We start from the raw sequence: 22,736 nt of genomic DNA on the forward strand, positions 1-22,736 counted from the left end.
TGCGCTCGCAGAACATTTACTTTACTCGGAAATATGATTCAGCAGCTTCCATTCTCTTTTGGTTTACGAGCTTTGGTTTCATAATTACAAGACGGAAAGACTGACGTTAGAGAAGGCCTCTCAGGGAACTCAAAAGTCTGCTCACTGCTTTGTGACATTTTAGTTAGTTGTAATAAAGGTATTGCCCTACTGTTGCTTTACAAGTAGTAGGATCTGTACATCCAGATGGCCATGGCATTCAGTGCTGTCTAACTAGGGGGTTCTCAGCTGATGGAATTGCATGAAATTAAGCACTTGTGTTGCAATTCATTCATTCATTCATTGCACCTACCACTTTTCCCCCTCTAAGCTCCAAAACACCCCCTTTCAGACCATCTCCCTCCACGGTTGGAAGGCAATGAAAATAGTGGTGGCATGGGAGCTGGTGCACTCATCCTGTCTCCTCCATGTGCTTAATTAATCCTCTTTGCAAGGCCTGAAGACATGTATAATTAGGGCTCTATTTCAGCCGCAACTCACCAGAACTCAGTTCTCGCACTTCTCAAGTGGCTAACATTGTCACTGTAAGAGAAGTTCTGGCACCTCTTTTTCTAGGAAAGTAGCACTGGGAGAATCCTTCAGGAATACATACACAGAAATAAGAGACAACTGCAACCAGAAGTAAAATATTTTATTATCTCATTCATTTCTCCTAAAAGGTAAGATTTCTTTCAGACAAAATATATAAAGCATTTAATGGTCTTTCTTTTGTCCCACCCGCCCTCCCCCCATCTCGTCACCAGATAACTGATGTTCTGTTCTTTGAATCATCTTTAGCTCCAGCAAAGAACTAAGGCCTTGTCCATGTGTTTCAGGTTTTGCACAAAGTTACCAAGGTTAATGACTGGCTTAAAACATGCACAACCAAACACAAAAAGGTTGGATTTCCAACTTGAGTAGCACAGAAGAAAATGCAAGCCTAATTTTTATTACTTTTCCACGATGCTCACTAAAGAAACTGTTATGATGCTCCTTTCCCTTCAGGATCTGTACCATTCAGATGAAATTGCAATGAAAATCAATAGGAATTTGAACATTACTCCTAACCAAGCAGAGTGCATACCTCAAAAGGAGCTGAAAATTCTGTTTGGACAGGCAGGTAAAAGTTAAAATAAAATCCAAGGATGGTTATAAGTAATATGCCTCTATGTTGTGACTGCTTTAATTGGAATCACACGGAGTCCACCTCCACATGGCAAAATGTGTGCATTGTTTTGAGTTTTTCTCTGTTTTGCAGCAGCCAGATATTAGGCATTTTGTGATTATTAACACTGGCTAAACCACTCAATTTGCCATACAGAGAAGGTGTCATCATGCCCTATATTTGGGTGGGCAGGTTTCCGACAGCACAGTGGCAGATCACTCCAGGGATCAAATGCCATAGGGACACTTGAAGCACATATTGTACTGCAATTTGTGCACGCATAGCTACCCTAAACCTTGTTCAGAAGCACCAAGAGTTCAATTCGAGATTCAGGCACATTCCTGAAATATAGATGTGTTGACAACTCAGACCTTCTGTAACCTGGGAGCTGTTCAATGAGACCCACAGTTCTCTCCCACTACATGCTATGGGAGACAACCTTGCCAGAGATCTTCTGACAAATATCAGATCTTCTCTTCCTGTGTCCACCTGCTCCATCTCCCTGCTCCACACAAGCATCCTATGCCCTACACAACACCTGGACCAACATTCTCCCAGGGACTGATCCATTAATGCCCTCAATGGTCAAGACACATGATGAAGATGCTTCAGATTGTGCAATTTGCATTTCCAGTATATTAAATGCAACCACAGCTTTTAGTTCTGTTATCTTCTGGGAGAATTTTACTGTGTAGGAAGTGTTTAGCAAAGTTCTGCTAAATGAATGTTGGTCTCTTTTTTGTGCATCCCTCTGCCTTCTCATATTCCCTGAACTCTACTTGTCTAGGGGTGTTCTCAACCACATTTTTCCATCTGCCACAAAAAAAGAAAACTGTGTAACTGCAGTCCAACTGCATTTGATTTTTCTTGTTTAACCAATCTTTTACAAGAGCAGATGTCTAGTGACCTGGATCATAATCTACTGTTCAATTTCTGATGTTTAGAAACCTAATGGGTAGTATATAGTGTGCAAGGGAATGGGGAGCCAATCTTTCATCCAGTGTGCAATGCTACTAATCCCTTTCTTTTTATTATTATTGTGGAGGGTGGGCAACATGAATCACAGATCTACTATCTATTTGCATGGAGGTCCTCGTCATTATTTCAACCAATCCATTCCTACAAAAAAAAGGGAGAGCTCAATCTAACTGTTGCATCTACAAAACCTCCATTATAAACATCTGGCAAAAATGAATTGCTAAGTGATATTCTGAAACATTTATTTATGATCCCAAAGATAAGTCAATCAACATAAACATTTGGTCCAAGTTCAGTTGTCATCTATCCAATGGTAAAAAGACTAGTGGGCCCTGTTTCACTTGGAGATGGTGAAACAATCTGGACACTGGGAGAGCCAGCTCTTCACCAGCAACATCTCCCAGAATGGTTTATTCTTGCTGGTCTACAAACTCAGGATTTTAAAAGTTTGCTTTTCTTTCTCCTGAAGATTTCAGGAGAACACAACCAATCTTGCATGCAGATCAGTGGTACACGCATCCCTTGCATTGTGGGATTGTGCCTCTTACAGAGAAATGAGGAAAAAATGGCAGGCAAGCTCGCACAGAAAGGCAACAAATGCTGCTATGTAAAGCCTAGAACAGAGCTTTCCAAACTGTGTTGACATGTCAGTGTGCTGACTGCAGGCAAATGTTCCCTGCGCTGCTCCTCAAGGCTGAAGAGGAGTTAGTTTCGCCTCTGGTTTGCTAGTAAAACTGAACTGCTGTGTTGTGAAATGATGCATGTCTAAAAAGTGTGTCACCAACGTGAAAAGTTTGGAAAGCTCTGGCCTAGAATGACAAGTCCATGAATTTCTATGTTCAGCTGCAAGGATTCTGATACAGCTTCATTGCCCTTTTAGGGAATTAATTTCACTGCAGATTTTCTGTTAGTTGATTCATACAAATGGTTCTTTGTGCTGAGAAGGGTCCCTTACAAGGAAGTGGAACTCTAATGAAAAAGGCCAACTCTTCTTTTTTATTATTACATTTATAATCCACCTTCCAAGGAGCTCCTAACCAACAAACCAACCCCATTCATCCTCACAACAGTATTGTGAAGTTGGTAACGCTGAGAGTGAGTGGTTGGTTCACCGTCACTCAGATAACTTTGTGGTTGGGTACAGATTTGAAGTAGGGCCTCCCAATTCTCAAGCTTCTCATTCTCTTTCAGAAGAGATTGTTGTGCTAGCTTTCTCAAGAGAAACCCAACACTAAACATTTTGGGGTCGCTGTGTAAATTTAAGCCCAGTGATGTGTGAATGTTAAATGTAAATGCGGAACAAAGACACCCAAGGCCCAGTGTTTGGCCACAATTGACCTGAGAAGTTAGTAATGCGCAAGCAATGGGAGCAAGAAGTAAATTAAGACACATTCTCTCAAGGACAGAGCAAGAACGCCTGCGCAGATGAGTAGAGGAAAAGCCCAAGAGGGTTACATTGGGAGTGCAGCTCTCACAACTTCTGGCAAATGGCTGTGTCAACCACAAAAGTGTTTTCAAAATGGCGGATGTGATGACATGTCTCAGCAGCACGTCGGTGGATATCTGGAAGAGAGCAGAAAGAAATGTCAGATTAAGACATAGTATGGCGAGGAAAGCAGATGAGTGTTGAAATAGAACCAGTTCAAGAATCAAGGATGTTGAAACAACAGCACAAAAATAATCCCATAACCATTTTTTAAAAATTGGCCTCCATCAAGGCATTTATTCTATTAAAGAAATAAACCTTTTAAAGCATATAGCTTCAGTAATAAAGACGATCATAATGATATCCTTTACAAAAGCATACAGTTACTCTTACTGTAAATCAGTTCGATGAATTAACAGCCTTCCAAGGGGTTTTATGCATATTGCGTTGAGTTTAATGTTTTACTGATTTTATTGTTCTACTTTATCATTAGTGCATATTTTACTGTTTCAGACATTTGCTGTAAACCAACCAGTGGCCATGGTTGATGGGCAGTTAATAAATGTCTAAATAAAATAGTTATCCTCTGTGGAATTGCAAAGATAAATGCTGTTCTGACTTCAAAGCGCAGCTGAGCAGTGTAACTCCAGAAGCAACAGCAACAGCAAAAACTTACGTCTTCTCGCAGTCCTACGCTTCAGCCTATATATCTCTTTGTCCCTGCACAGGGCATAAATGTAGAAGCCAAGCTGGTCCACGTCAGTGACATGTTCCGTCACTATCATCTCCTCCTGGATCATGTAGGTTTGTGGCAGGTACGCCCCTTTCTGAAACCACAGAATTAAATTCACAAAATCTTAACTATTACTGAGATTATTTGATGAGGATTAAATTTCAGGGGGAAACTATGCCTGACAGCCATGATCTTTGCTCCTCAGAAATGATTTTATCAGGGCTTCAATATTTTGATCCAAGCAACATTCATTCATCTTCATCAGCAAAGGATTTAATTGGCATTTTGAAAACCAGCCGGAAGCAGCAGCACACTTCTGACAGGAACATCATTATTTTGTAAGCTTTCTGAAGACAATCAATACAAACAGGTATCAGGTGGAATCTTCTCATGGCTTAATTGGTTTTTATAAATCAAAAGGCCAAAAATGAACACATAGACCCTCTAGGGGGCCTCCACCTTTGTCCCCTGTTCTCAACCAGAGCCAGGGCCTTTTCAACACTGGCTCCGGCCTGGTGGAACGCTTTGCCTCATGAGATCAGGGCCCTGCAGGATCTGATTTCTTTCTGCAGGGCCTGTAAGACAGAGTTGTTCCACCTGGCCTTTGGCTTGGAATCAAGCTAGTTGGCCCTGGAGTGCATGGAGGAAAAGAACAAATACAGAGAGAGAGAGTGCGCGCACTGAAGACGTTTAGAGAGGTGGTGGTTGTTTTTCTGAAGCAAATCACCTAGCGGAATTGGAAAACTGCAGTTCCATTTAGAGCCAGACCACCTTCCCAGTGTCGCTTTGTTTCTCAATGGTCTAAATGTAGTCACAGGATGCTAGAATTATAATTAAGAAGCACTAAATAGGGAATCAGAAATGATATTGCAAAGTCACAGATGCACAATATGGCTCTGAATGTGTCGGTGAAAGAAAACAGAACTAGTTTAATGAGCAGGGGTTAATCATCTTCACCCCACAGGCTTCCAACAAACAATATTAGGACAGAATAATAAAATATAGTTGGTTTTGAGCCTGCTAAGTGCAAAACTCTGTCCTCCTTCATCTTTGGGTATACAAGTATCCTCATACTCAATCTGATCTGAATGACCAAATAGGTCAGATTTCGCCAATTCAATCCTTGCTCCTTAGAAACAAAGCAAAGCGACCATGATTTCTTTCTGGATGAGGTTGCCTTGTGCTGAGAAATGAGGGCAGTGCTTTGCAGTAGTTCTGCTTCAACTTGCCAAATTATTTTAGAAAATAGTTTGTGACTGGAAGAGAGTTCACTTCATTCCTGGGTGCTTGTGCTCCAGGGCCCCACAAGAGTCTTGCTCTATTGCCTACGTGCTTTGAAACGTTTACATGAAACCACGGAGTGAGGTCATCTGGAAGCTTTTCAGCGAAGTCAGTTTGTGGTTGACTCCCAACTTCTCATTTTCATCGACTCAGAGGAGGAGGAAGAGGTGTTAAATCAATACCTGGGCATATTAATAGAGCGCATGATGCTCAGTACATTGAAATTCAACCCAAACAAGATAGCGAAGCAAGTTGTGTTCAGCCTTTTCTGGAGAGGGTTGAACCATCAGGTTTGCAGTCTGGGGGTGCTTCTTGAACCATATTTGGCACAGGAGGTGTGGCCCTTTAGCACCTTTGCTGGGTGCTGACTGTGACCCTACCTGGACAGGAATAGCCCAGCTTCAGTTATCCGTGCCCTGGGCGACCTCCCACTGTGTACCATGCACAGGACTAATGATAGTCTGTAAACTTCAGAGTTCAAAACTGAGCTGCAACACTGCTGAACTGAGATTAGGAAACAGGACAGTGTGTTGCCAGGTTCACTGGCTCCCAGACCATTTCTGGGCACAAATGGAAGCAACGGTTTTTGACCCTTAAAACTTTAAATGGCTTGAGACTGCAATGGTCCTTGATTATATAATGCCCTATCAAGAGAGGCTCACCTGGCAACTACCTAGATAACATTTTGGTGCCAGGTAGAGACCTTTTCGTTTTGTTAAGCCTTTTGCTTCTACTTTAAGTTTCTGGTATTTGGGCTGTTTTTAGTCCTGCTTTATGTTTTATTAACCAACCCTCACTCCCAGCCCAAATTTTAAATCTGTTAGCCACCCTAACATTACACAATTATAGGGCAGCATTAAAAAAAACTGAAATTAATTTTGACAAGCAGACACCTGCCCCAACACAAGACCATCTACTAAGCGAACAAACTTCCCACCAGCATACTGACCTATACATTCCAAAACTGCAGAGGAGGCAAGCAGAGAGATTCCCACAGTGATACCATCAGAATGGCATCAGCTGAATAGGCAGTTCCCCTGGCAAGCATCCCAAGCCACAGATGCCCCCACCCCACCCCACTTCCTGACCCAGTGATTGATTATCTCCTGGGAGATTAAGAAAACTCAATGGGAGCAGGGCATCTTAACACATTGCTATGCTGTTGTGCTGCCACATCAAGCTAAATCAATAGCCTGTTGTAAAATATTGCTGTCTCAGTCAATTAAGGAGAGTTCTCCAATGCCAGCAGAGCTGTTCTGTAAAAGTCAAGCTATCTGTATATCTGCATCACGGAAGGAGACTGACAAAGAAGATAGCATGTGTGCAAGGCTGACTACGCATTTCCTGGCAATGCCTATTTGTTAAACACAATTGGACGACCGACTATATCTATTTATTTTTAGTTAAATATTGATAAGCAACAGTTCTATAAAGTATATCAAGGCAGTTTACAACATACAGGCAACCCCCTCATTCAATTTGTGATGTCGCCACCCAGGGCACACTATTCGGGGGGTTCTCCCATCCCTCTCCCCCTCAGCTAAGGGGCTGTTCCAGGAAAGAAAGTGAGGGGTAAAGTCCCAACTGCACAAGCAAAAGCCCTGGTGTTTGTAAGGTGAATCCTGCCCTGTGTTTCAGACCGTGCACAATTATTTTTATCTATTCTATTTCACATGTCCGCTCCACTTTATCTTCAAAGCACCCCTGTGAGAATAAGGAACATTTCCCCCCTACCTTTACGTTAACCAACAGCTCCCAGAAACTCTGAGGTGGCATGACAGTGGTGGTGTTCAGCTCAATGACATAGCATTTATCCAAGCTGATGTCAAGGTAGGCAGTCAGACCCTGAAAGGAAAAACAGGCAGAATGAGCTCAAACAAGGGAGGCTATGTTGGTCTTGGTGAGAAAGCAGCAGAGGTTTACTCCAACAACCCAGGATCCCTCAGCCTAAGCAACCTTAGTACCTCTCATGCAACATCAAAGATTAACCATTAGTGCATCCTCTTCTTGAAAGATCCTTCTAGTACAAGCTCTGCTTACAGGAGATACCTGTGACGTAATGTTAGGAAAAGGAACTGGTACACCTAACTGAGCAGGAACCTCTTTTGAAAGCTGTACTAAAAACATGGTCAGGAAAACTGCATCTCACATGGGCTTCCTGTCCTGTCACTCCTGCAAGTCTCTGAAGCTGCTACAAGCATATTCAGGAGACGCCAAGGTGCAGCCCTTCCTCAGAAGCTGTCATAATATCTGTAGCATGTTGCTTGTTTCTTACCCTCTGAAAGTCATGGATAATATCTGCAGGGTCGCTTTCACCAAAGTGGGGCATTGGGATGCTGATCTGCTCATAATTCTCGCCGAGGTAAATCCTCACGTTCTCATGCAGTTCCAGCTGCTCCCTCAGTTCGTCTACGTAGAAAAGCTGGCAGAGCATCTCCTGCTCCTGATCTTCCAGGCCATACTGTGGAAATAAAAAGGGTGGTCGTAAATGCAGGGGCTCTTTGACCTTTGTTGCAAGAGTCAGAGAAAAAGCTTTCACACAGGAACAGCAGACAGTGCCTTATGCAGTGTTGGCCCACCAAATTCTGCATTAGCTGTGTAGGCTCCACTACGAGCTCTCCATTGTTTCAGACGTGTGTTTCCCACCCACCTCTGGAGAGACCAGGGGCTGAAGCTTGGGCTTTCTGCATCCCACACACTGAGCTAAGGCCCTTAAGATGAGGCAAATACAACAAACAACCTCAACATGGCTGCCTCCTGAAGCCGCTTTTCTTTTAAAACAAGCGACAGTTGGGGCTTTGTTGCACACATTTGCATATAATGTGCAGCTGGCTCTCAAGTGTGACTCTAAGTAAGTGCTGCCTCTCTGCCCAAAGCTTATATGTAACTCATAATCAAGCACATGATGAGTCTTCAACAACAACAACAACCTTTCCCATTTTTCCTGCCTCCTGTTCTCTGGGACCAGCTGTGTATATCACAAGTCTCAGCTTCCCACCTGCGTTGCTTAAATATCACCTCACAGAACACATTTTACACAAACCTCCACCGTAGCATACGTACAGAGCAAACTCTCCAGTGAGTAAAACGAGAGCCAGGAATCTACTCAAGAAAGAGAAATGCCAATGACAAAGGACTTGGAAATGAAAATTGCAGATTAATATTAAAGATAGAGAATTTATTTTGCCAAAAAGGAAAAAAAGAAACAGTGTGCTTAATGGGCAAGTGCTGTGGTCCACCTCTCTCTCAGACTCCACCCTGGAGTTCTCAGAAAAAATATAATCTGTCGGTACCATGGAAAAGGGATGGGAACATTCAGGTCAGAAGATTAAGTTGTTTAATGAATTCTTATGTATCTAACAGTTTTATTGTTTTACTGACACTGTTTTGATATGAATTTGCCTTTGATGTGTATTATATTTTGATCTATGCTGCATTTTGTTATATACAGCAGAGATCTTTCATTCTGGCCTTTTGTTTTTATCTGCTGTTTGGGGATCTGGACTTCCCTAGGAAGCAAAAGTGAGGTATGAACGATAAATGAAACTGAGGGCGGGGGAGAGATGGAGGAATCAAATGACTAATGGGGATGGGGCAATAGGTTAAGTCAACATGAACTTTGAGAATCCTGGGGGGACGAGGTGGAGACCCTTCACACTGCCCCATACATACCTGATTTGGGAATGTATAGGAGAAGTATCTGTAGACATACATCGATGTCAAAATCAGGCCGAGGAGCAACAACAGCATCATCATCGTCCAGTAGAAGATGCGACTAAGAGGCTTCCTGGTCTCCACTGGAAAAGGCAAGGGCTGCTCCTCCTGTTTAAAAGAAGGAGACAAGGTAACAGAAACATTGGTATGAGCAATGCAAGACATGCTTAAACACTGATCAGGATTTCTCAGTGCTTCGTGGAATATTTTCAGAAGATAAGAGGAGTCAAGACAGCAATACAGAGTAAAACATCTCAGAAAGTTTGCTTCCCATGATGAACAACAGACCTTTTTCAGGTTTGATTATTATTGTTTCCAAATTGAGCCAAGCAAACAAAGCAAAGCCTGAAAACAGGTAGTCTGCAAACAGGTATGCTACTGCTGGTGTGTGATTTGTATTCTGTACTATATTTTGTGATGACTAGTCAAGAGCAGTTAAGACAGTGCGCTCTGAACCAGGAAGGCCTCAACTCAAATTCTGCCCCTGCCGTAAGCTCACTAGGTAGATTTAAGCAAGTCATTCTCCTTCAGCCTCAGCATCCCCGTCAACAATATGAACACCGTACTTACTTACTATGGAATCCCTATACAGATATGATGTTTCTAAAGACCCACCAAGTGTCCCTATTTTCCAGGGATGTCCCTGATTTAGAGAAGCCATCCCAGTTTCTGATTTGATCCCGGAATGTCCCGCTTTTCCTTAGGATGTCCCTATTTTCACTGGAGAAATGTTGGAAGGTATGGAGTTATCCACACACACACACACACCGAGCCATCTGAAGGTAATCCTGTATAGGGAATTTTTTTAATGTTTAATGTTTTATTAGGTTTTTATATATGTTGGAAGCTGCCCAGAGTGCTGGGGCAACCCAATAAGATGTGTGGGGTATAAATAGTAAAATTATCATTATGGAATGGGATGACCCTTTTTTCAATGGCTAAATGTTGGAAGGTATGTTTCTGCAGACCAAGTGGCTCATATTTTATTTGAATGCTGCCATTAATATTTTTGTCTCTTGGACACACTACGGAAAACAATTAATAGTAATTGCACAAACATCATGTTTTGTAATACAGTGGTACCTCGGGTTAAGAACTTAATTTGTTCTGGAGGTCTGTTTTTAACCTGAAACTGTTCTTAATCTGAAGCACCACATTAGCTAATGGGGCCTCCTGCGGCGGCTGTGCCGCCACTGAACAATTTCTGTTCTCATCCTGAAGCAAAGTTCTTAACCCGAGGTAATATTTCTGGGTTAGCGGAGTCTGTAACCTGAAGCGTATGTAACCCAAGGTACCACTGTATTCAAAAATCATGTCACAAAAAATCAGAAAAGAATACATAACTTTTGATTTTAAAAAATATCCAGAATTTGTCCCCCATAGTCATTTTGATCTTTGGCACTATTACATAATCCTGTAACTTGTTTATATTTTTCCCAATATTTAGCATACAATAATTTTGTTGCTTTGTTTATATAATCAGGATTCAAAAGTAACAGTGAACCATTTTTGTTTTGTTTGGTTTAGTTACAAAGAAGGTGCAAAGAGCCTTGGGTGCTTTGCCCTCCCATCTCTTCCCCTCCTTGTTCACATGCAAAGGCTGTAGGTTCCAAACTCACATACAGTTCTGAATAAACCACAATTTCCTGTTATGTCCATAACTTGGGGAAACTGTGGTTTCTTCCGTCTGTACTTAACAAAACGACACCAAACTGGTTTCAGGTCCTGTTTTGCTAACTAACCTTTTCTAATTTAAGCTTTGCACACTGCCTTGGACACATCTGAGGGGCAAAGATAAATGAATTTCTAACGGGCAACTGGAATCCGGCGTGTGGCATTACATCAGTGTTCCAGCGCTCATGAGATCAGCCTGCACAATGATAATGCTAATTCAACACAGTAACATCAGGCACACAGTCTAGGAAAACAATGAAGGGTCACTGCTGAGAGCAAACCTGTGGCTGCAAATCCTTAAAACAAGGTACGGCTCAGGATGCACTGCACAAAAACATTAAATGAGTTCATTTGCAGCAGCCCCTGTATGCAACAGACATATGCAATTCGGCAGAAGCGAGCGTTCCACCGGGGCGGCAAGGAAGAAAAATAATAAACTAATCAACAAGGCAGGTTGTGTAGCTTGGCTGAGCTCCATGAACACCACAGATACTCCACAGTTCAGTGGGGAGTGGGTGGGGTGGGCATAGTCGGAGCTGGGAGGGCCTTGAAGTAAGGGGGTGAGAACAGTCTCCCTGGCTGACTTGCAGGAAGCATGCTCTGGCATTTTAAGTCCATCCCAGTTGGCAGGCAGGATATATAGGAGTGTACGATCCAATAAAGGAAGGAGTGGATCAGCTTGGTGCACAGTCTAATGCAGAAAACCAAGCAGAGCAACGAGCAGCAGGCACAGAATGGCAAAAAACAACCAAGCTATGAAAAGGCAGGCTTTCCCAAACTTGTTATAAAACAAAAGGATCATGAAAAACATCTGGTTCATTTTAGGGCAGGTTAATAAATTAGGATTGGTTTGATTTATTCTGAGACATTTTCTTCTTCTTCTTTCCTTGGAAACGATGCTAAATTGGTTCAGGGAGAAAACACGGATGGAAATATATTCATTATTAACAGGAAATCCATCTAGAGCCATGTTTCTCCAGCTGTGGGTCAGGGACTACTAGGGAGCCTCAACCCACTTTCAGGCAGGAAGGCCTCCGCACTATAACCCACCTAGCCCTGGCTGTGTGATACTTTGGGTTGGGCAGGTGCTAGCAGAAGCATCTCCAAAAGCAAGAGTAATAAACTGGGGATAGAGAAGAAGGGGATAAAACATGGAAGCTGTTACAGGAGAAAGAAGTGAATGTAATGGCCCAGGTAGGAAGGATGAAAGAAACTGTCAGATTGGGGGTAGGCAAAGAGTACAAGTGTGAAAGGAGATGGAGAGAAGCCACAGGAGGCTAATAAAATTACTTGCAAGGAGGTTCCGGGTCGGTGCATTTTGCCTAGAACAAAAATAATTTCAGGAGTCACAATACCCCCAGAACCAATCTCTGCGCTAAGCTTGAGTAAAGCTGACCTGTGGAACTCCCTGCTCACAGTGGCAAACAATCCCTTTTTAAAAGAAGGGTTAGATAGCAATAGAAAATGTTGCCAACAATTGCCATTTGTTTTATCATGTCTGCCTCCACCTCCGTTTTGAAACTGGCTATAACCTTGACATGGCTATTTTGTGATAGCTGGAGCCTCGGTATTTGTAGCCCTTTCAATTGGGCTCTGAGGGTGGAAAGTTTGAGAGCCTCTGGCCTAGAGCAAGTATCTCCCGCTCTTCCTTTCATGCCTCCTCTTCTTGCAGTACAGCAAACCTGACCCAAAATCATGGGAGCGCAAGAGGAAAATAACTCAAAATAAACCAGAGCCAATTAAGGGGGAAATGCAGCACTCGCAGGTGAAATAAGGATGTTTGTGAAGGCAGGGTACAAAAGACACCTGGACCTCCTAAACAGGGTGGGTTGTATGCCTGTGTATTATATATAATTTAGGTGTGTGTATCAACAGGGACGTGGGTGGCGCTGTGGAATAAACCACTGTGCCGCTTGGGTTTGCTGATCGAAAGGCCAGCAGTTCGAATCCCCGCAAGGGGTTAGCTCCCGTTGTTCGGTCCCAGCTCCTGCCAACCTAGCAGTTCAAAAGCACATCAAAGTGCAAGTAGATAAATAGGTACCGCTCCGGCGGGAAGGTAAACGGCGTTTCCGTACTCTGCTCTGGTTTCATCAGAAGCAGCTTAGTCCTGCTGGCCACATGACCCGGGGGGGGGGGGGACTGTCTGCGGAAGTAGACAAATGCCAGGTCCCTCGGCCTTTAAAGCGAGATGACCGCCGCAACCCCAGAGTCGTTTGCAACCTTTTTATCAGCAGGAAATCAGTTGCCATTGATAAAGTTCAAGGTTAGATGTAATAAGCGACAGCCAAGCTTACAGTTACTTGTATCTGGGCAGGTTTGATCAATGAGATTTCCGCTGATGTAAACAAGAGGAAGGAAATGAAAGCAAGTTTACCCAAGTTCAGTGCCGTCAGAAAGAAGTCCTTTCATCTCCCCTGCCCACTTAGCTTTCCAAAGCTGTTTCATTTTCCAGCTGTTGCCATCCTAGACCATTTCCCCCAAATAAGTTGCAAAGGACGCTCAGCCCTTCAACTCTTATCACATTTTGGTCCTCTGTTGTTGTTTTTCAAGGATGGGAACATTCAATTACACAGAGGGAACGGCATCATTATTTATGACTTGCCCTGAAATCTTCCCATTTCTATTCTGCTGGGACCTCGATATTCTTTCCCCATTTATTTATTTCTTCCACTACAGTCTGCAGCTCCCAAAGGACTTATATATTGTACTAAGTTTGCAATATGAAAATGACCTCAGCTAAAATGTGCTCACAGAGAATGTGTGCATTTTGTGAGTTTGGCAGATTATTTCTGTTCCGCATTAAGAGCTTTGCAGGCAATGCTAGTTAAGAGCCCCCTGCCTAGAAAAAAACACATGGGTTTGGAGAACAGGCACACAGTTTCCTGAGCGGCATAACAATTAATTCTTGAAGTGGTGGGCATGTCTACCAGCATCTCAGTGCCGCTATATGTCCTTAGCAAATGTTGCTAAGAGCTCTTCCAGACAACCCCATTACTCACCGTTCATCCTGATCTGTTTGAACAACATTTACAGAGGTCACACCATACTGCGGTTCATTCATTCCAATTTGCTTGCATGGAGGTTATACAATAACCTTCCAGCACCTTTTCCTGCTTTTCTTAACAAAAAATTTCCATGTTTCTATCATGGCTTTGTTGCACAAGAGCGCCAAATGCACTCATTGCAGCTCAGCAGCAGAACCTCTGCTTTGCAGTATTAGAAATTTCCACGTGCCAGACGCATTTTGCGACTTGTGCAGATCCAACTGCAACCACATGGAGATCTCTGCATGCCAGGTTGGTTCAGACATCTCCATCAGGCTGCCCCATCCCCGGCTTTCTTAAGCAAGTAAGCAGAAGAGCTTATTAATTACCTTTTTCTGCGAGGAGTACATGGTTCACCCCCTTCTCAGTTAATCCCTACAATAACCCTGTGAGGTTTAGAAGCTGTGACTGACTCCAAGGTAACCCATTGAGCTTCATGGCTGAGTGGGGATTTGAATCCTGATCTCCCAAGTCCTAGTCGAACACTCTAACCACTACACTGCTCTGGCTTCCTACAGTACTTTTGCTATGGGGCAGCCATATAAATTATGTAGGCAAATAAATAGGGGAAAGCAAAATGTCCTTTAGAGAAGGATCTGATATATTTTCCTTGAAGCTTGAATTTGTTTTATTCTGGATTATTTTAATGTGTTTGTAACTGCTTTGAGATTTTTTGTTCTTTGAAATATAAAGCAGTGTAGAAATGGAATGGGATGTGGGTAGCACTGTGGATTAAACCAACCTAGCAGTTCGAAGGCACGTCAAAGTGCAAGTAGATAAATAGGTACTGCTCCAGTGGGAAGGTAAACGGCGTTTCTGTGCGCTGCTCTGGTTCGCCAGAAACGGCTTAGTCATGTTGGCCACATGAACTGGAAGCTGTACACTGGCTACCTCGGCCAGTAAAGCGAGATGAGCGCCGCAACCCCAGAGTCGGTCACGACTGGACCTAACGGTCAGGGGTCCCTTTACCTTTAGAAATGCAATGAAATAATTTCATTGCCCCTAGACATTCCATTGTGGCAAACGTAACATTAAGGTGCCATTTGGCAATTAGTTTATATATCTGAGTTTCTATCACTGCTTGCTTTGCCCAGGTTCGAACCTCAGCACCTCCAGGTAGGGCCAGAAATGTCCCGTTTTTGAAAAGCTGGAGTGTCGCTACTAGTCAGTGTATGCCATTTGTCTTACCCAGTGGGTTGTGTGACCCACTACTGGGCACAGCCTGATTTAATATGTGTTGCAACAGCAACACTAGGGCCGTACTAATGTATTAGTGAAGATAAATTAAGAAGTGGGTCCCTAAAGGCATGTGTGAATTGAGGGCAGGTTCCAGATCAGAAAAGTTATAGATTACTGGAGTGGACATCCTGAGCTAGGTGGAGGGGGGGAACTATCCTTGCTGCACATGTAAACTGCCTATAACCTCTGACCTTGTCCTCTCTAGCACCCAAGAATTCTTGTTGGTACCTGGCTTTGAGCTAGATCCTCATGACCCCAGGAAGTCAAGAGCACAGCCTTAACACTATGGCTCTTGTTTCCTCACATCAACAGAAACCAGGACGCAATTATGCATACAGACTGTTTCAAAAGGTTTGCTTTAGAACGGAAAAGGTATCACATGCAGTCTTCACGGCAAGCAGTTTTTCAGTAGAGAGCATATGAAATGTGGTACTCGTGCAAAGCCACAGAGAGTCACAGACACTTGGGATCTCAAATGAAGACACTTGAAGAGAACAATCACAATGATGTGTCTGATTGCATCCTTGACACCAGCCATGTGTTTTGAGAAACAATGCTCACCCACCTGCCCTAAGCAGAGGCTACAGGCAGCAAGCCATGCACAAAATACCCAATAAAGCTGCTTTTCTAATTAATGCATAGCTTTGTCACTGCACGAATGAAAGAGGTGGCAGGGTGCTGATTCGTGTGGGTGTGTAATCAGAACAAGGGAATTCAATAAAACCCTGGCTGCTTAACCCTTTTTCCTCTATCAGAGAAGTGCAGGATTATCAGCCCATAGTGGAAGACAAATGTACACCGTCATGTGGAAAGGGGAGTGGGTTGAGAGGGAGGCCAACACATGCAAATTCCCAACAGTTGTTTCCCCAGCCCCCTCAGGGTGACTCTAAAACTAGGAGGCAGAAACGGAGTCCCTCTAACTCCCACCAACCCTTCTCAGCATGCCCAATGCCAAGAGCTTATGGTCTGACAGCAGCTGGAGCCACCCAGATTTCCTTGTCCTGGAACCACTTTCCATAGCGGGAGGGAAGAAATTGCACAGGTGTTAAAGGCTTGTACCTTAAGTGACATTCAGTGGTGCAAGCCTGCTTGTGCAAAATGACTTCTCCATCCTCCTCTGCCTCATCTCCCCCCACCTGGGTTTGCAGAGTTCCCCAACCTTCTGAAGCAGATTTTTGGGAGCAAAAAGGGGTTTCAGGTGGGAGGAGAGGAAGAGGAGCTTGTGCCTGCAGTTGTGCGTGCAAAAGATTCGAGATCCAATCCCCAGCATCTCCAGGTAGGGCTAGGAATGTCCCCCACCTAAAATCCCGGAAAGCTGCTGTCAGTCAGTGTGGGCAACATGGAGCTAAATGGACCAATAGTGTGACTCTGTATAATGGAGCTTCCTATTCCCCTGTACAAAGCAGAAATGGGGGGAAAGTCGGATGGAATATGCTCTGAGTGACTTGAAGTAGATTAGCAAGGATTCTGACTCTGAATTCTATGGGAGGAGCCTCAGGCAAAAGCTGTAGCCCAGCTTGCTCAATATCAGTCATCTAAACATCCTAGTAGTTGAGATACGACGCACTCAACTTGAAGTGAGAAAGTAAAATGATTGCATAATATTCATGTTGCTGCTCCTTTCAAATGCAAGCTGCATAGCTTGGAGAAGATACAGATTTGTGTTCGCTCAGTTTTATAATATTCATAAAATAAATTCTAGAGTAGTTTAAGTTTTTTTAAAAGTTTTTTTATTGTAATAGTTTTTTAAGAAAAGGAAAAATAAAAACAACTTTTACAAGTCTCTCTTCACCTTGGATTTGGAAAAGGGCTGCAAGATGACTGCAAGGGAACACTAATCCTAGTACAGTGGTACCTCAGCTCACAAATGCTTTGGGTTACAAATGCTTCAGGTTACAGACTCCGCTAACCCGGAAGTAGTACCTCAAGTTAAGAACTTTGCTTCAGGATGAGAACAGAAATCGTGCGGCAGTGGCAGCGGGAGGCCCCATTAGCTAAAGTGGTGCTTCAGGTTAAGAACAGTTTCAGGTTAAGAATGGACCTCCAGAACGAATTAAGTTCTTAACCCGAGGTACCACTGTAGCGCATTCAATGGTGTTAGAAACTGTGTTATCTTTTTCTTCATTTTAACTGGAAAAAAACATGTCAGGAATCCCTGCCAGCATCTTCCTCATGGTAATGATGTCACCACTGACCGTTGCCATGGAAAGTCAGTTTAGCACTATAAATTTATAAGTAGGCAAAACTATACCAGGAGCCTTCTCCAACGTGAATATGGTGATAATTCTGGTTATTCCACACAAGTGCAAGGAGGAGGGAAACCATGGAAAATACTATTCTGAAGGCATAACCACAAGGTCTGATTTTTAAAAGTTTCTAGCCTTTAGGATTCTAAAGAGGAGTTTCAATGAGTTCACAGTCCTGCATAGCTTCTTGAATTTTCCCATAATAGCAAAGGCAAATGAAGCAAAAGATTTGAAATTGCGGAGTATATTACGAAAATTCTATCAATTTGCAAACTGTGTTGTGATTGCGGAATTCAGCTTTCCTAGGATCAGAATCTGGGTTAACTTGGTGCAGAATTGTTCTTTATCTGGGTAGAGAACTCCAAGCTACAAATCCAATGAGAACAAGTGCAGATCATACAGCAGGTATGGGGACTATAGCTTATTGGTAGAAGTGTGGTGCTCTGCATGCTGCACAAAGATGTTTCCAGGTTCGATCTTGGCATCTCCAGGGCTGGGAACCTCTGGCCCTCCAAACTTGCTGAACTACAATCCGTATCAGCAAACACAGCCAATGGCTGGGATGATGGAAGTTGTAGTTCAGCAACACTTGGTGGGCCAAATCTTTCCCACACCTGCATTAAAAGGGTCAGGTAGCACATGGTGGGGAAGACAGAGAACAGCCACTACCAGCCCGACTGGGCTATGTAGCCCAATGGTCCGTATATAGCAGCTTCTTCTGCACACCCAGTTCTGGCAACAGTGGGAGAGACCTTAATTTGTTCACTTCCTGAACCACTCAACAAGAACACATCTACAGGAACAAAACGGTAGGCAGCTGTCATTGCAACACACTCCCCACCCCTGCCAATAATTTAAGATAAATGGCGCATATATAAATGGAGGAATGGAAAAATGCTTCCCCCGGGCTCCTTTGGGATGGAGGATGCTATAACAGAACAAATGAACAAAAGGTGTGTGCTCTGTACAAAACTTTAAACTCAAATGTAGAAGAATCCTGGTCATCCAAACCTCCATTTTACAACGCTTCTCGTTTCTCAGTTTTCTGCGCATTCCTCGTGTCAGTGAAAGCCTCTGGAAATGCTCGGCAATCTGGCTGAATGAGAACATTATCTAAGCATGCTGGATGTCCTGCAGGCTATTCATGGGGGCGGAGCGGGACAGCGAGTTAGAAAGAGAAATTGTGTGGAGTAAACAGAGGCGGTGCAATGCAATTTGCGGGAGTCAAGCGGAGATTCCTGGCGTGATGAAAACAGGGGCAGATATTATGCAGCACACACAAACGACAAAGGATGAAGTCAGGCTCCCATTATTTTAGAAGAGATCATGGAGGCAGCTCAGCACCTCCCCACCCACCCACTGGATAGGAACTGATATAGAGAGAAACACTAGCAAGAGCCCCCTGCGGTAAAGGACACAGCCACTATAGCCCAGAAACCTTTCGGCTGCTTCCCTCAGCTTTGTAACTGGATATTTTGAAATCTCGCCAAAGAATGCCAACCACTGATTCTATTCAAGGGGGCAGGAGAGGGGAAGAATCAACAGCAAACCCCAAACTCAGCAGGTCACACCCCAGGGGTGGAGGGAATCTAAACAGAGTCCCAAAGCACCACTCACTGTGGAGATGCTGGTTTCTCAACTAGGAGAACCACAGCTGAAACAGACTTTTTTCTAGGCCACGGATTGGACCCTGGGTTCAAACCAACCAACAAGCCCCACATACTTTTTTTTTTTAATCTTCAACATGGGAGACAACAAAGGTCTAGCATGTCTGTTAGCTTATCTCCATAGCTGTCAACGTTTTCCCTTTTTTAAGGGAAATTCCCTTATTCCGAATAGGATTCCTCGCAAGAAAAGGGAAAAGTTGACAGCTATGCTTATCTCCCTCTTGCCTTGGCCCAGAAGCCCTTCCCTGATCAGCAGGCCCTGGTCAGGAGAGAACAGCATGGCCTAGTGGTTTGCGTGTCTGATCAGAAACAAGGAGATCCAGATTCAAATCCCCACTTAGCAAGAGAACAATAGATCACCTCAGACCAGTTTCTTGCTCAGCCTCAATCTACTTCGCACGGTTGTTGTTTTGCGAAGACCAAAAACAGAGGAAGGGAATAATTGCACTTCCTCGAGACTCTTGGTGGGATATAAATGTTGAGAAACAAACGCTCTGTGGGGAAAATATCTGCACAAGCTCAGGAGTTCTAAGACGTATTTTACAGTTTCCTAAAGCTGGGTTTTTCAAATGATGGTGCACGAATTGGGGGGGGGGGGAGGGGAGGAAGAACTCGTGGTCAAAGCGCACGTTTTTCCGGTCATTCCTGAAAAATAAATAACTCGAGACTTCAGGGATGGGCAAAAGTTGCCTCCGCCTGCGGGAAGCTACGAGCTGCCTCTACGGCTGGGGAAGCTGGACTATTGCTGCAAGTCGGCGCCAGGCCTCTTCCTGCTGTAACTTTCCGACTCCTCTCTCGCGTCCTACGGATGCAGGAGCCCAAGGCGGGCGCCTCCAAGTGCCTCCCCGGCCCCGCAACCGAGGGGCTTGGGCGGGCACCCTCAGGAGCCCCGGACCCTGCGGTGGAAGGGGAAACGCCGCGGGACAAGGCTCGCCAGCGAACGGGAAGGGCTGCGCGCCACGACGCGCCCTCTCGCCACCATGCGCCCCCCCGACCCGCAATCCTGCCCCACTTTTCTACCACCGCACAGCCTCCCTTTACCCAAAACGCGTCCATTTTCTGCCCTCCCTCGGGGGCGAGAGGGAAGCAGGCGACTTTCTTTCTTCCGCTCCGCTCGCCCGTCCGGCCGGTCGGCGCTTGCAAAGGAAAAGCCGGCAGGCAAACCCGTCCCGTCCCGGCCGGGCTCTGCAGCGGACTGCGCTGTGCATTCCAGGGGGCTCCGTCCCAAGCAACTCTCCGGGACTCATTTTCTTTTCAAGTCCCCCTAATGGAACCCATCCCTTGACATCGAAACGCTTTCCCTTTATTTAATGTGTTGTTATTATTATTATTATCATTATCCTTTGAGCTAAAGGCGCTCCCAGCCGCCGCCACTCACCAAGTCGTCTGGCAAGAGGACCTCGGCTTTGGCTCCATAGTTGGCTCCTGTTGCCGCCGCCGCCTCTTTCTCGGGCTTGAGTCCTGCCGCCGGCTGCTGGAAGCTGATTTTCACCATGGCTGAGCAGAAGCAGCAGCAGCAGCAGCGTCCGAAGCGAAACCCGACGCCTCGTCTGCGCTCGACGCGGCTCTCTGGACCATCCGCCGAGCCCACCCCGCCGCCGGGAGGAAGCGCCGGAAGTGCAGCCTTGGCTCTCCGCCCCCCCCTCCCGCGTCTCTCTCCCCCTCCCCCCGCTCGCCTTCGCGGGAGAAGCCAAGAGTTAACGAGGCTCCGCGGACGCGCGTCTTGCGCTGGCGAGCGAGCAGGTGGCCGCGAGAGTCCGCGCTCAGGATGCACTCCAAAGAGGCTTAGGGAAAGCGAGAGAGCGAGGGCTCCTAGCTTCGGAGCTCTACGATCTCTCTCCACGGTTGGAGGCAGGGATGCTTGTGAATGATGGTTGCTGGTGGGGCTCAAGTGGGGTGAGTCCTGCTTGTGGGCATCACTTGTTGGCCACCGTGGAAGAACACCTCGCTGGACTAGACAGGCCTTTTGGCCTCATCTAGCAGCAAATACTGGTGCTGGAGGAGACTCTTGAAAGTCCCATGGACTGCAAGAAGATCAAACCTCTCCATTCTTAAGGAAATCAGGCCTGAGTGCTTACTGGAAGGACAGATCCTGAAGCTGAGGCTCCAATACTTTGGCCACCTCATGAGAAGAGAAGACTCCCTGGAAAAGACAGGAGTGCCTAAACGACTAAACAACAAATACTGTACTTGCTGCTTTGTTGTTGTTTAGTTGTGTCCGACTCTTTGTGACCCCATGGACCAGAGCATGCCAGGCACTTCTGTCTTCCACTGCCTCCCGCAGTTTGGTCAGACTCATGTTGGTAGCTACGAGAACACTGTCCAACCATCTCATCCTCTGTCGTCCCCTTCTCCTTGTGCTCTCCATCTTTCCCAACATCAGGGTCTTTTCCAGGAAGTCTTCTCTTCTCGTGAGGTGGCCAAAATATTGGAGCCTCAGCTTCACGATCTGTCCTTCCAGTGGCAGATTTCCTTCAGAATGGATCGGTTTGATCTTCTTGCAGTCCATGGGACTCTCAAGAGTCTCCTTCAGCACCATAATTCAAAAGCATCAATTCTTCGGCGATCAGCCTTCTTTTTGGTCCAGCTCTCACTTCCATACATCACTACTGGGAAAACCATAGCTTTAACTGTACGCACCTTTGTTGGCAAGGTGATGTCTCTGCTTTTTAAGATGCTGTCTGGGTTTGTCATTGCTTTTCTCCCAATAAGCAGGTGTCTTTTAATTTCGTGACTGCAGTATATAATCAAGTAAAACAATGGAAATAAGATCAAGTAAAACAATAGACATACCTCACTAACAGACCTCTCACATTTTTTCTGTCCCGTCCCCGCCCCAACAAAAGTTCAGGCTTCTTCTTTGGCGATCACTCATCCCTGAGTAAGATTGTCTTCCATAAAAACGGTTTTAAAAATGAGTCCATAAGTGACTGTGGAGGCCAGTTCTGGATCCACACATCCTTCCACAGTGGGGACATTGGTTTCCAGGTGGGAGCTGATAATGGTGAGGGGTTGCCAAGCGTGCCTTCCTCTTAGCACGTTTCTCCGTTGCGTCCTGAGTTCTAGTGTCTTCAAAGCCCATGACACCTTTGGTAAAGGCTGTTCTCCAGTTGGAGCGCGCACAGGCCAGCGTTTTCCAGTTGTCTATGTTTATGCTACATTTTTAAAGATTTGCCCATCACCTGGATTTTGCCCATCACTTTTACTGATTCCCTCTGCTGGGAGAAAAGTTTCTGCAACCTCCAACATTATAATGAAATTGGTGTTTTAGCCTCTAGGTGGGTGCTTCTAAGCAGTTGTGTTTCAGCCACCTGGGTCTCGGGATCCAATATAATTTATTTTGTTGCATCCGTTCAAGTCTCTTTGTGTTAAATTTGGATGTGTGCAATGCCATTCACACTTGTAACTTCTTTATAAGGAGGGCAAATCACATAGGACATGATCTAGCCTGTTAAGTAGTTGAAGTACCATTCATTTCAGAAGCAGGCGGGTTGTCATGCTACCGTATGTCTGTTTGCATGTCTGCTCAGAAGTAAGTCCCATTTAGTCAT

The 22,736-nt window shown here is 44.9% G+C and overlaps 1 protein-coding gene across 1 annotated transcript; it reads right to left on the reverse strand.

Moving 5' to 3' along the window:
- Positions 1–652: 652 nt before the first annotated feature.
- ITM2C (integral membrane protein 2C) lies at positions 653–20,842 on the reverse strand. The gene is made up of 6 exons (XM_083740191.1): positions 20,564–20,842; positions 9,274–9,423; positions 7,877–8,062; positions 7,336–7,446; positions 4,264–4,414; positions 653–3,724 (listed from the first exon to the last, which is right to left on the reverse strand). Exons 1-6 carry the CDS (start codon positions 20,678–20,680, stop codon positions 3,633–3,635), a joined length of 807 nt encoding a protein of 268 aa, XP_083596317.1. The 5' UTR covers positions 20,681–20,842; the 3' UTR covers positions 653–3,632.
- Between the last annotated feature and the right edge of the window lie 1,894 nt (positions 20,843–22,736).

Source organism: Podarcis gaigeae (genome assembly GCF_964106915.1).
Source record: "Podarcis gaigeae genome assembly, chromosome: 5".
NCBI classification, from domain to species: domain Eukaryota; kingdom Metazoa; phylum Chordata; class Lepidosauria; order Squamata; family Lacertidae; genus Podarcis; species Podarcis gaigeae.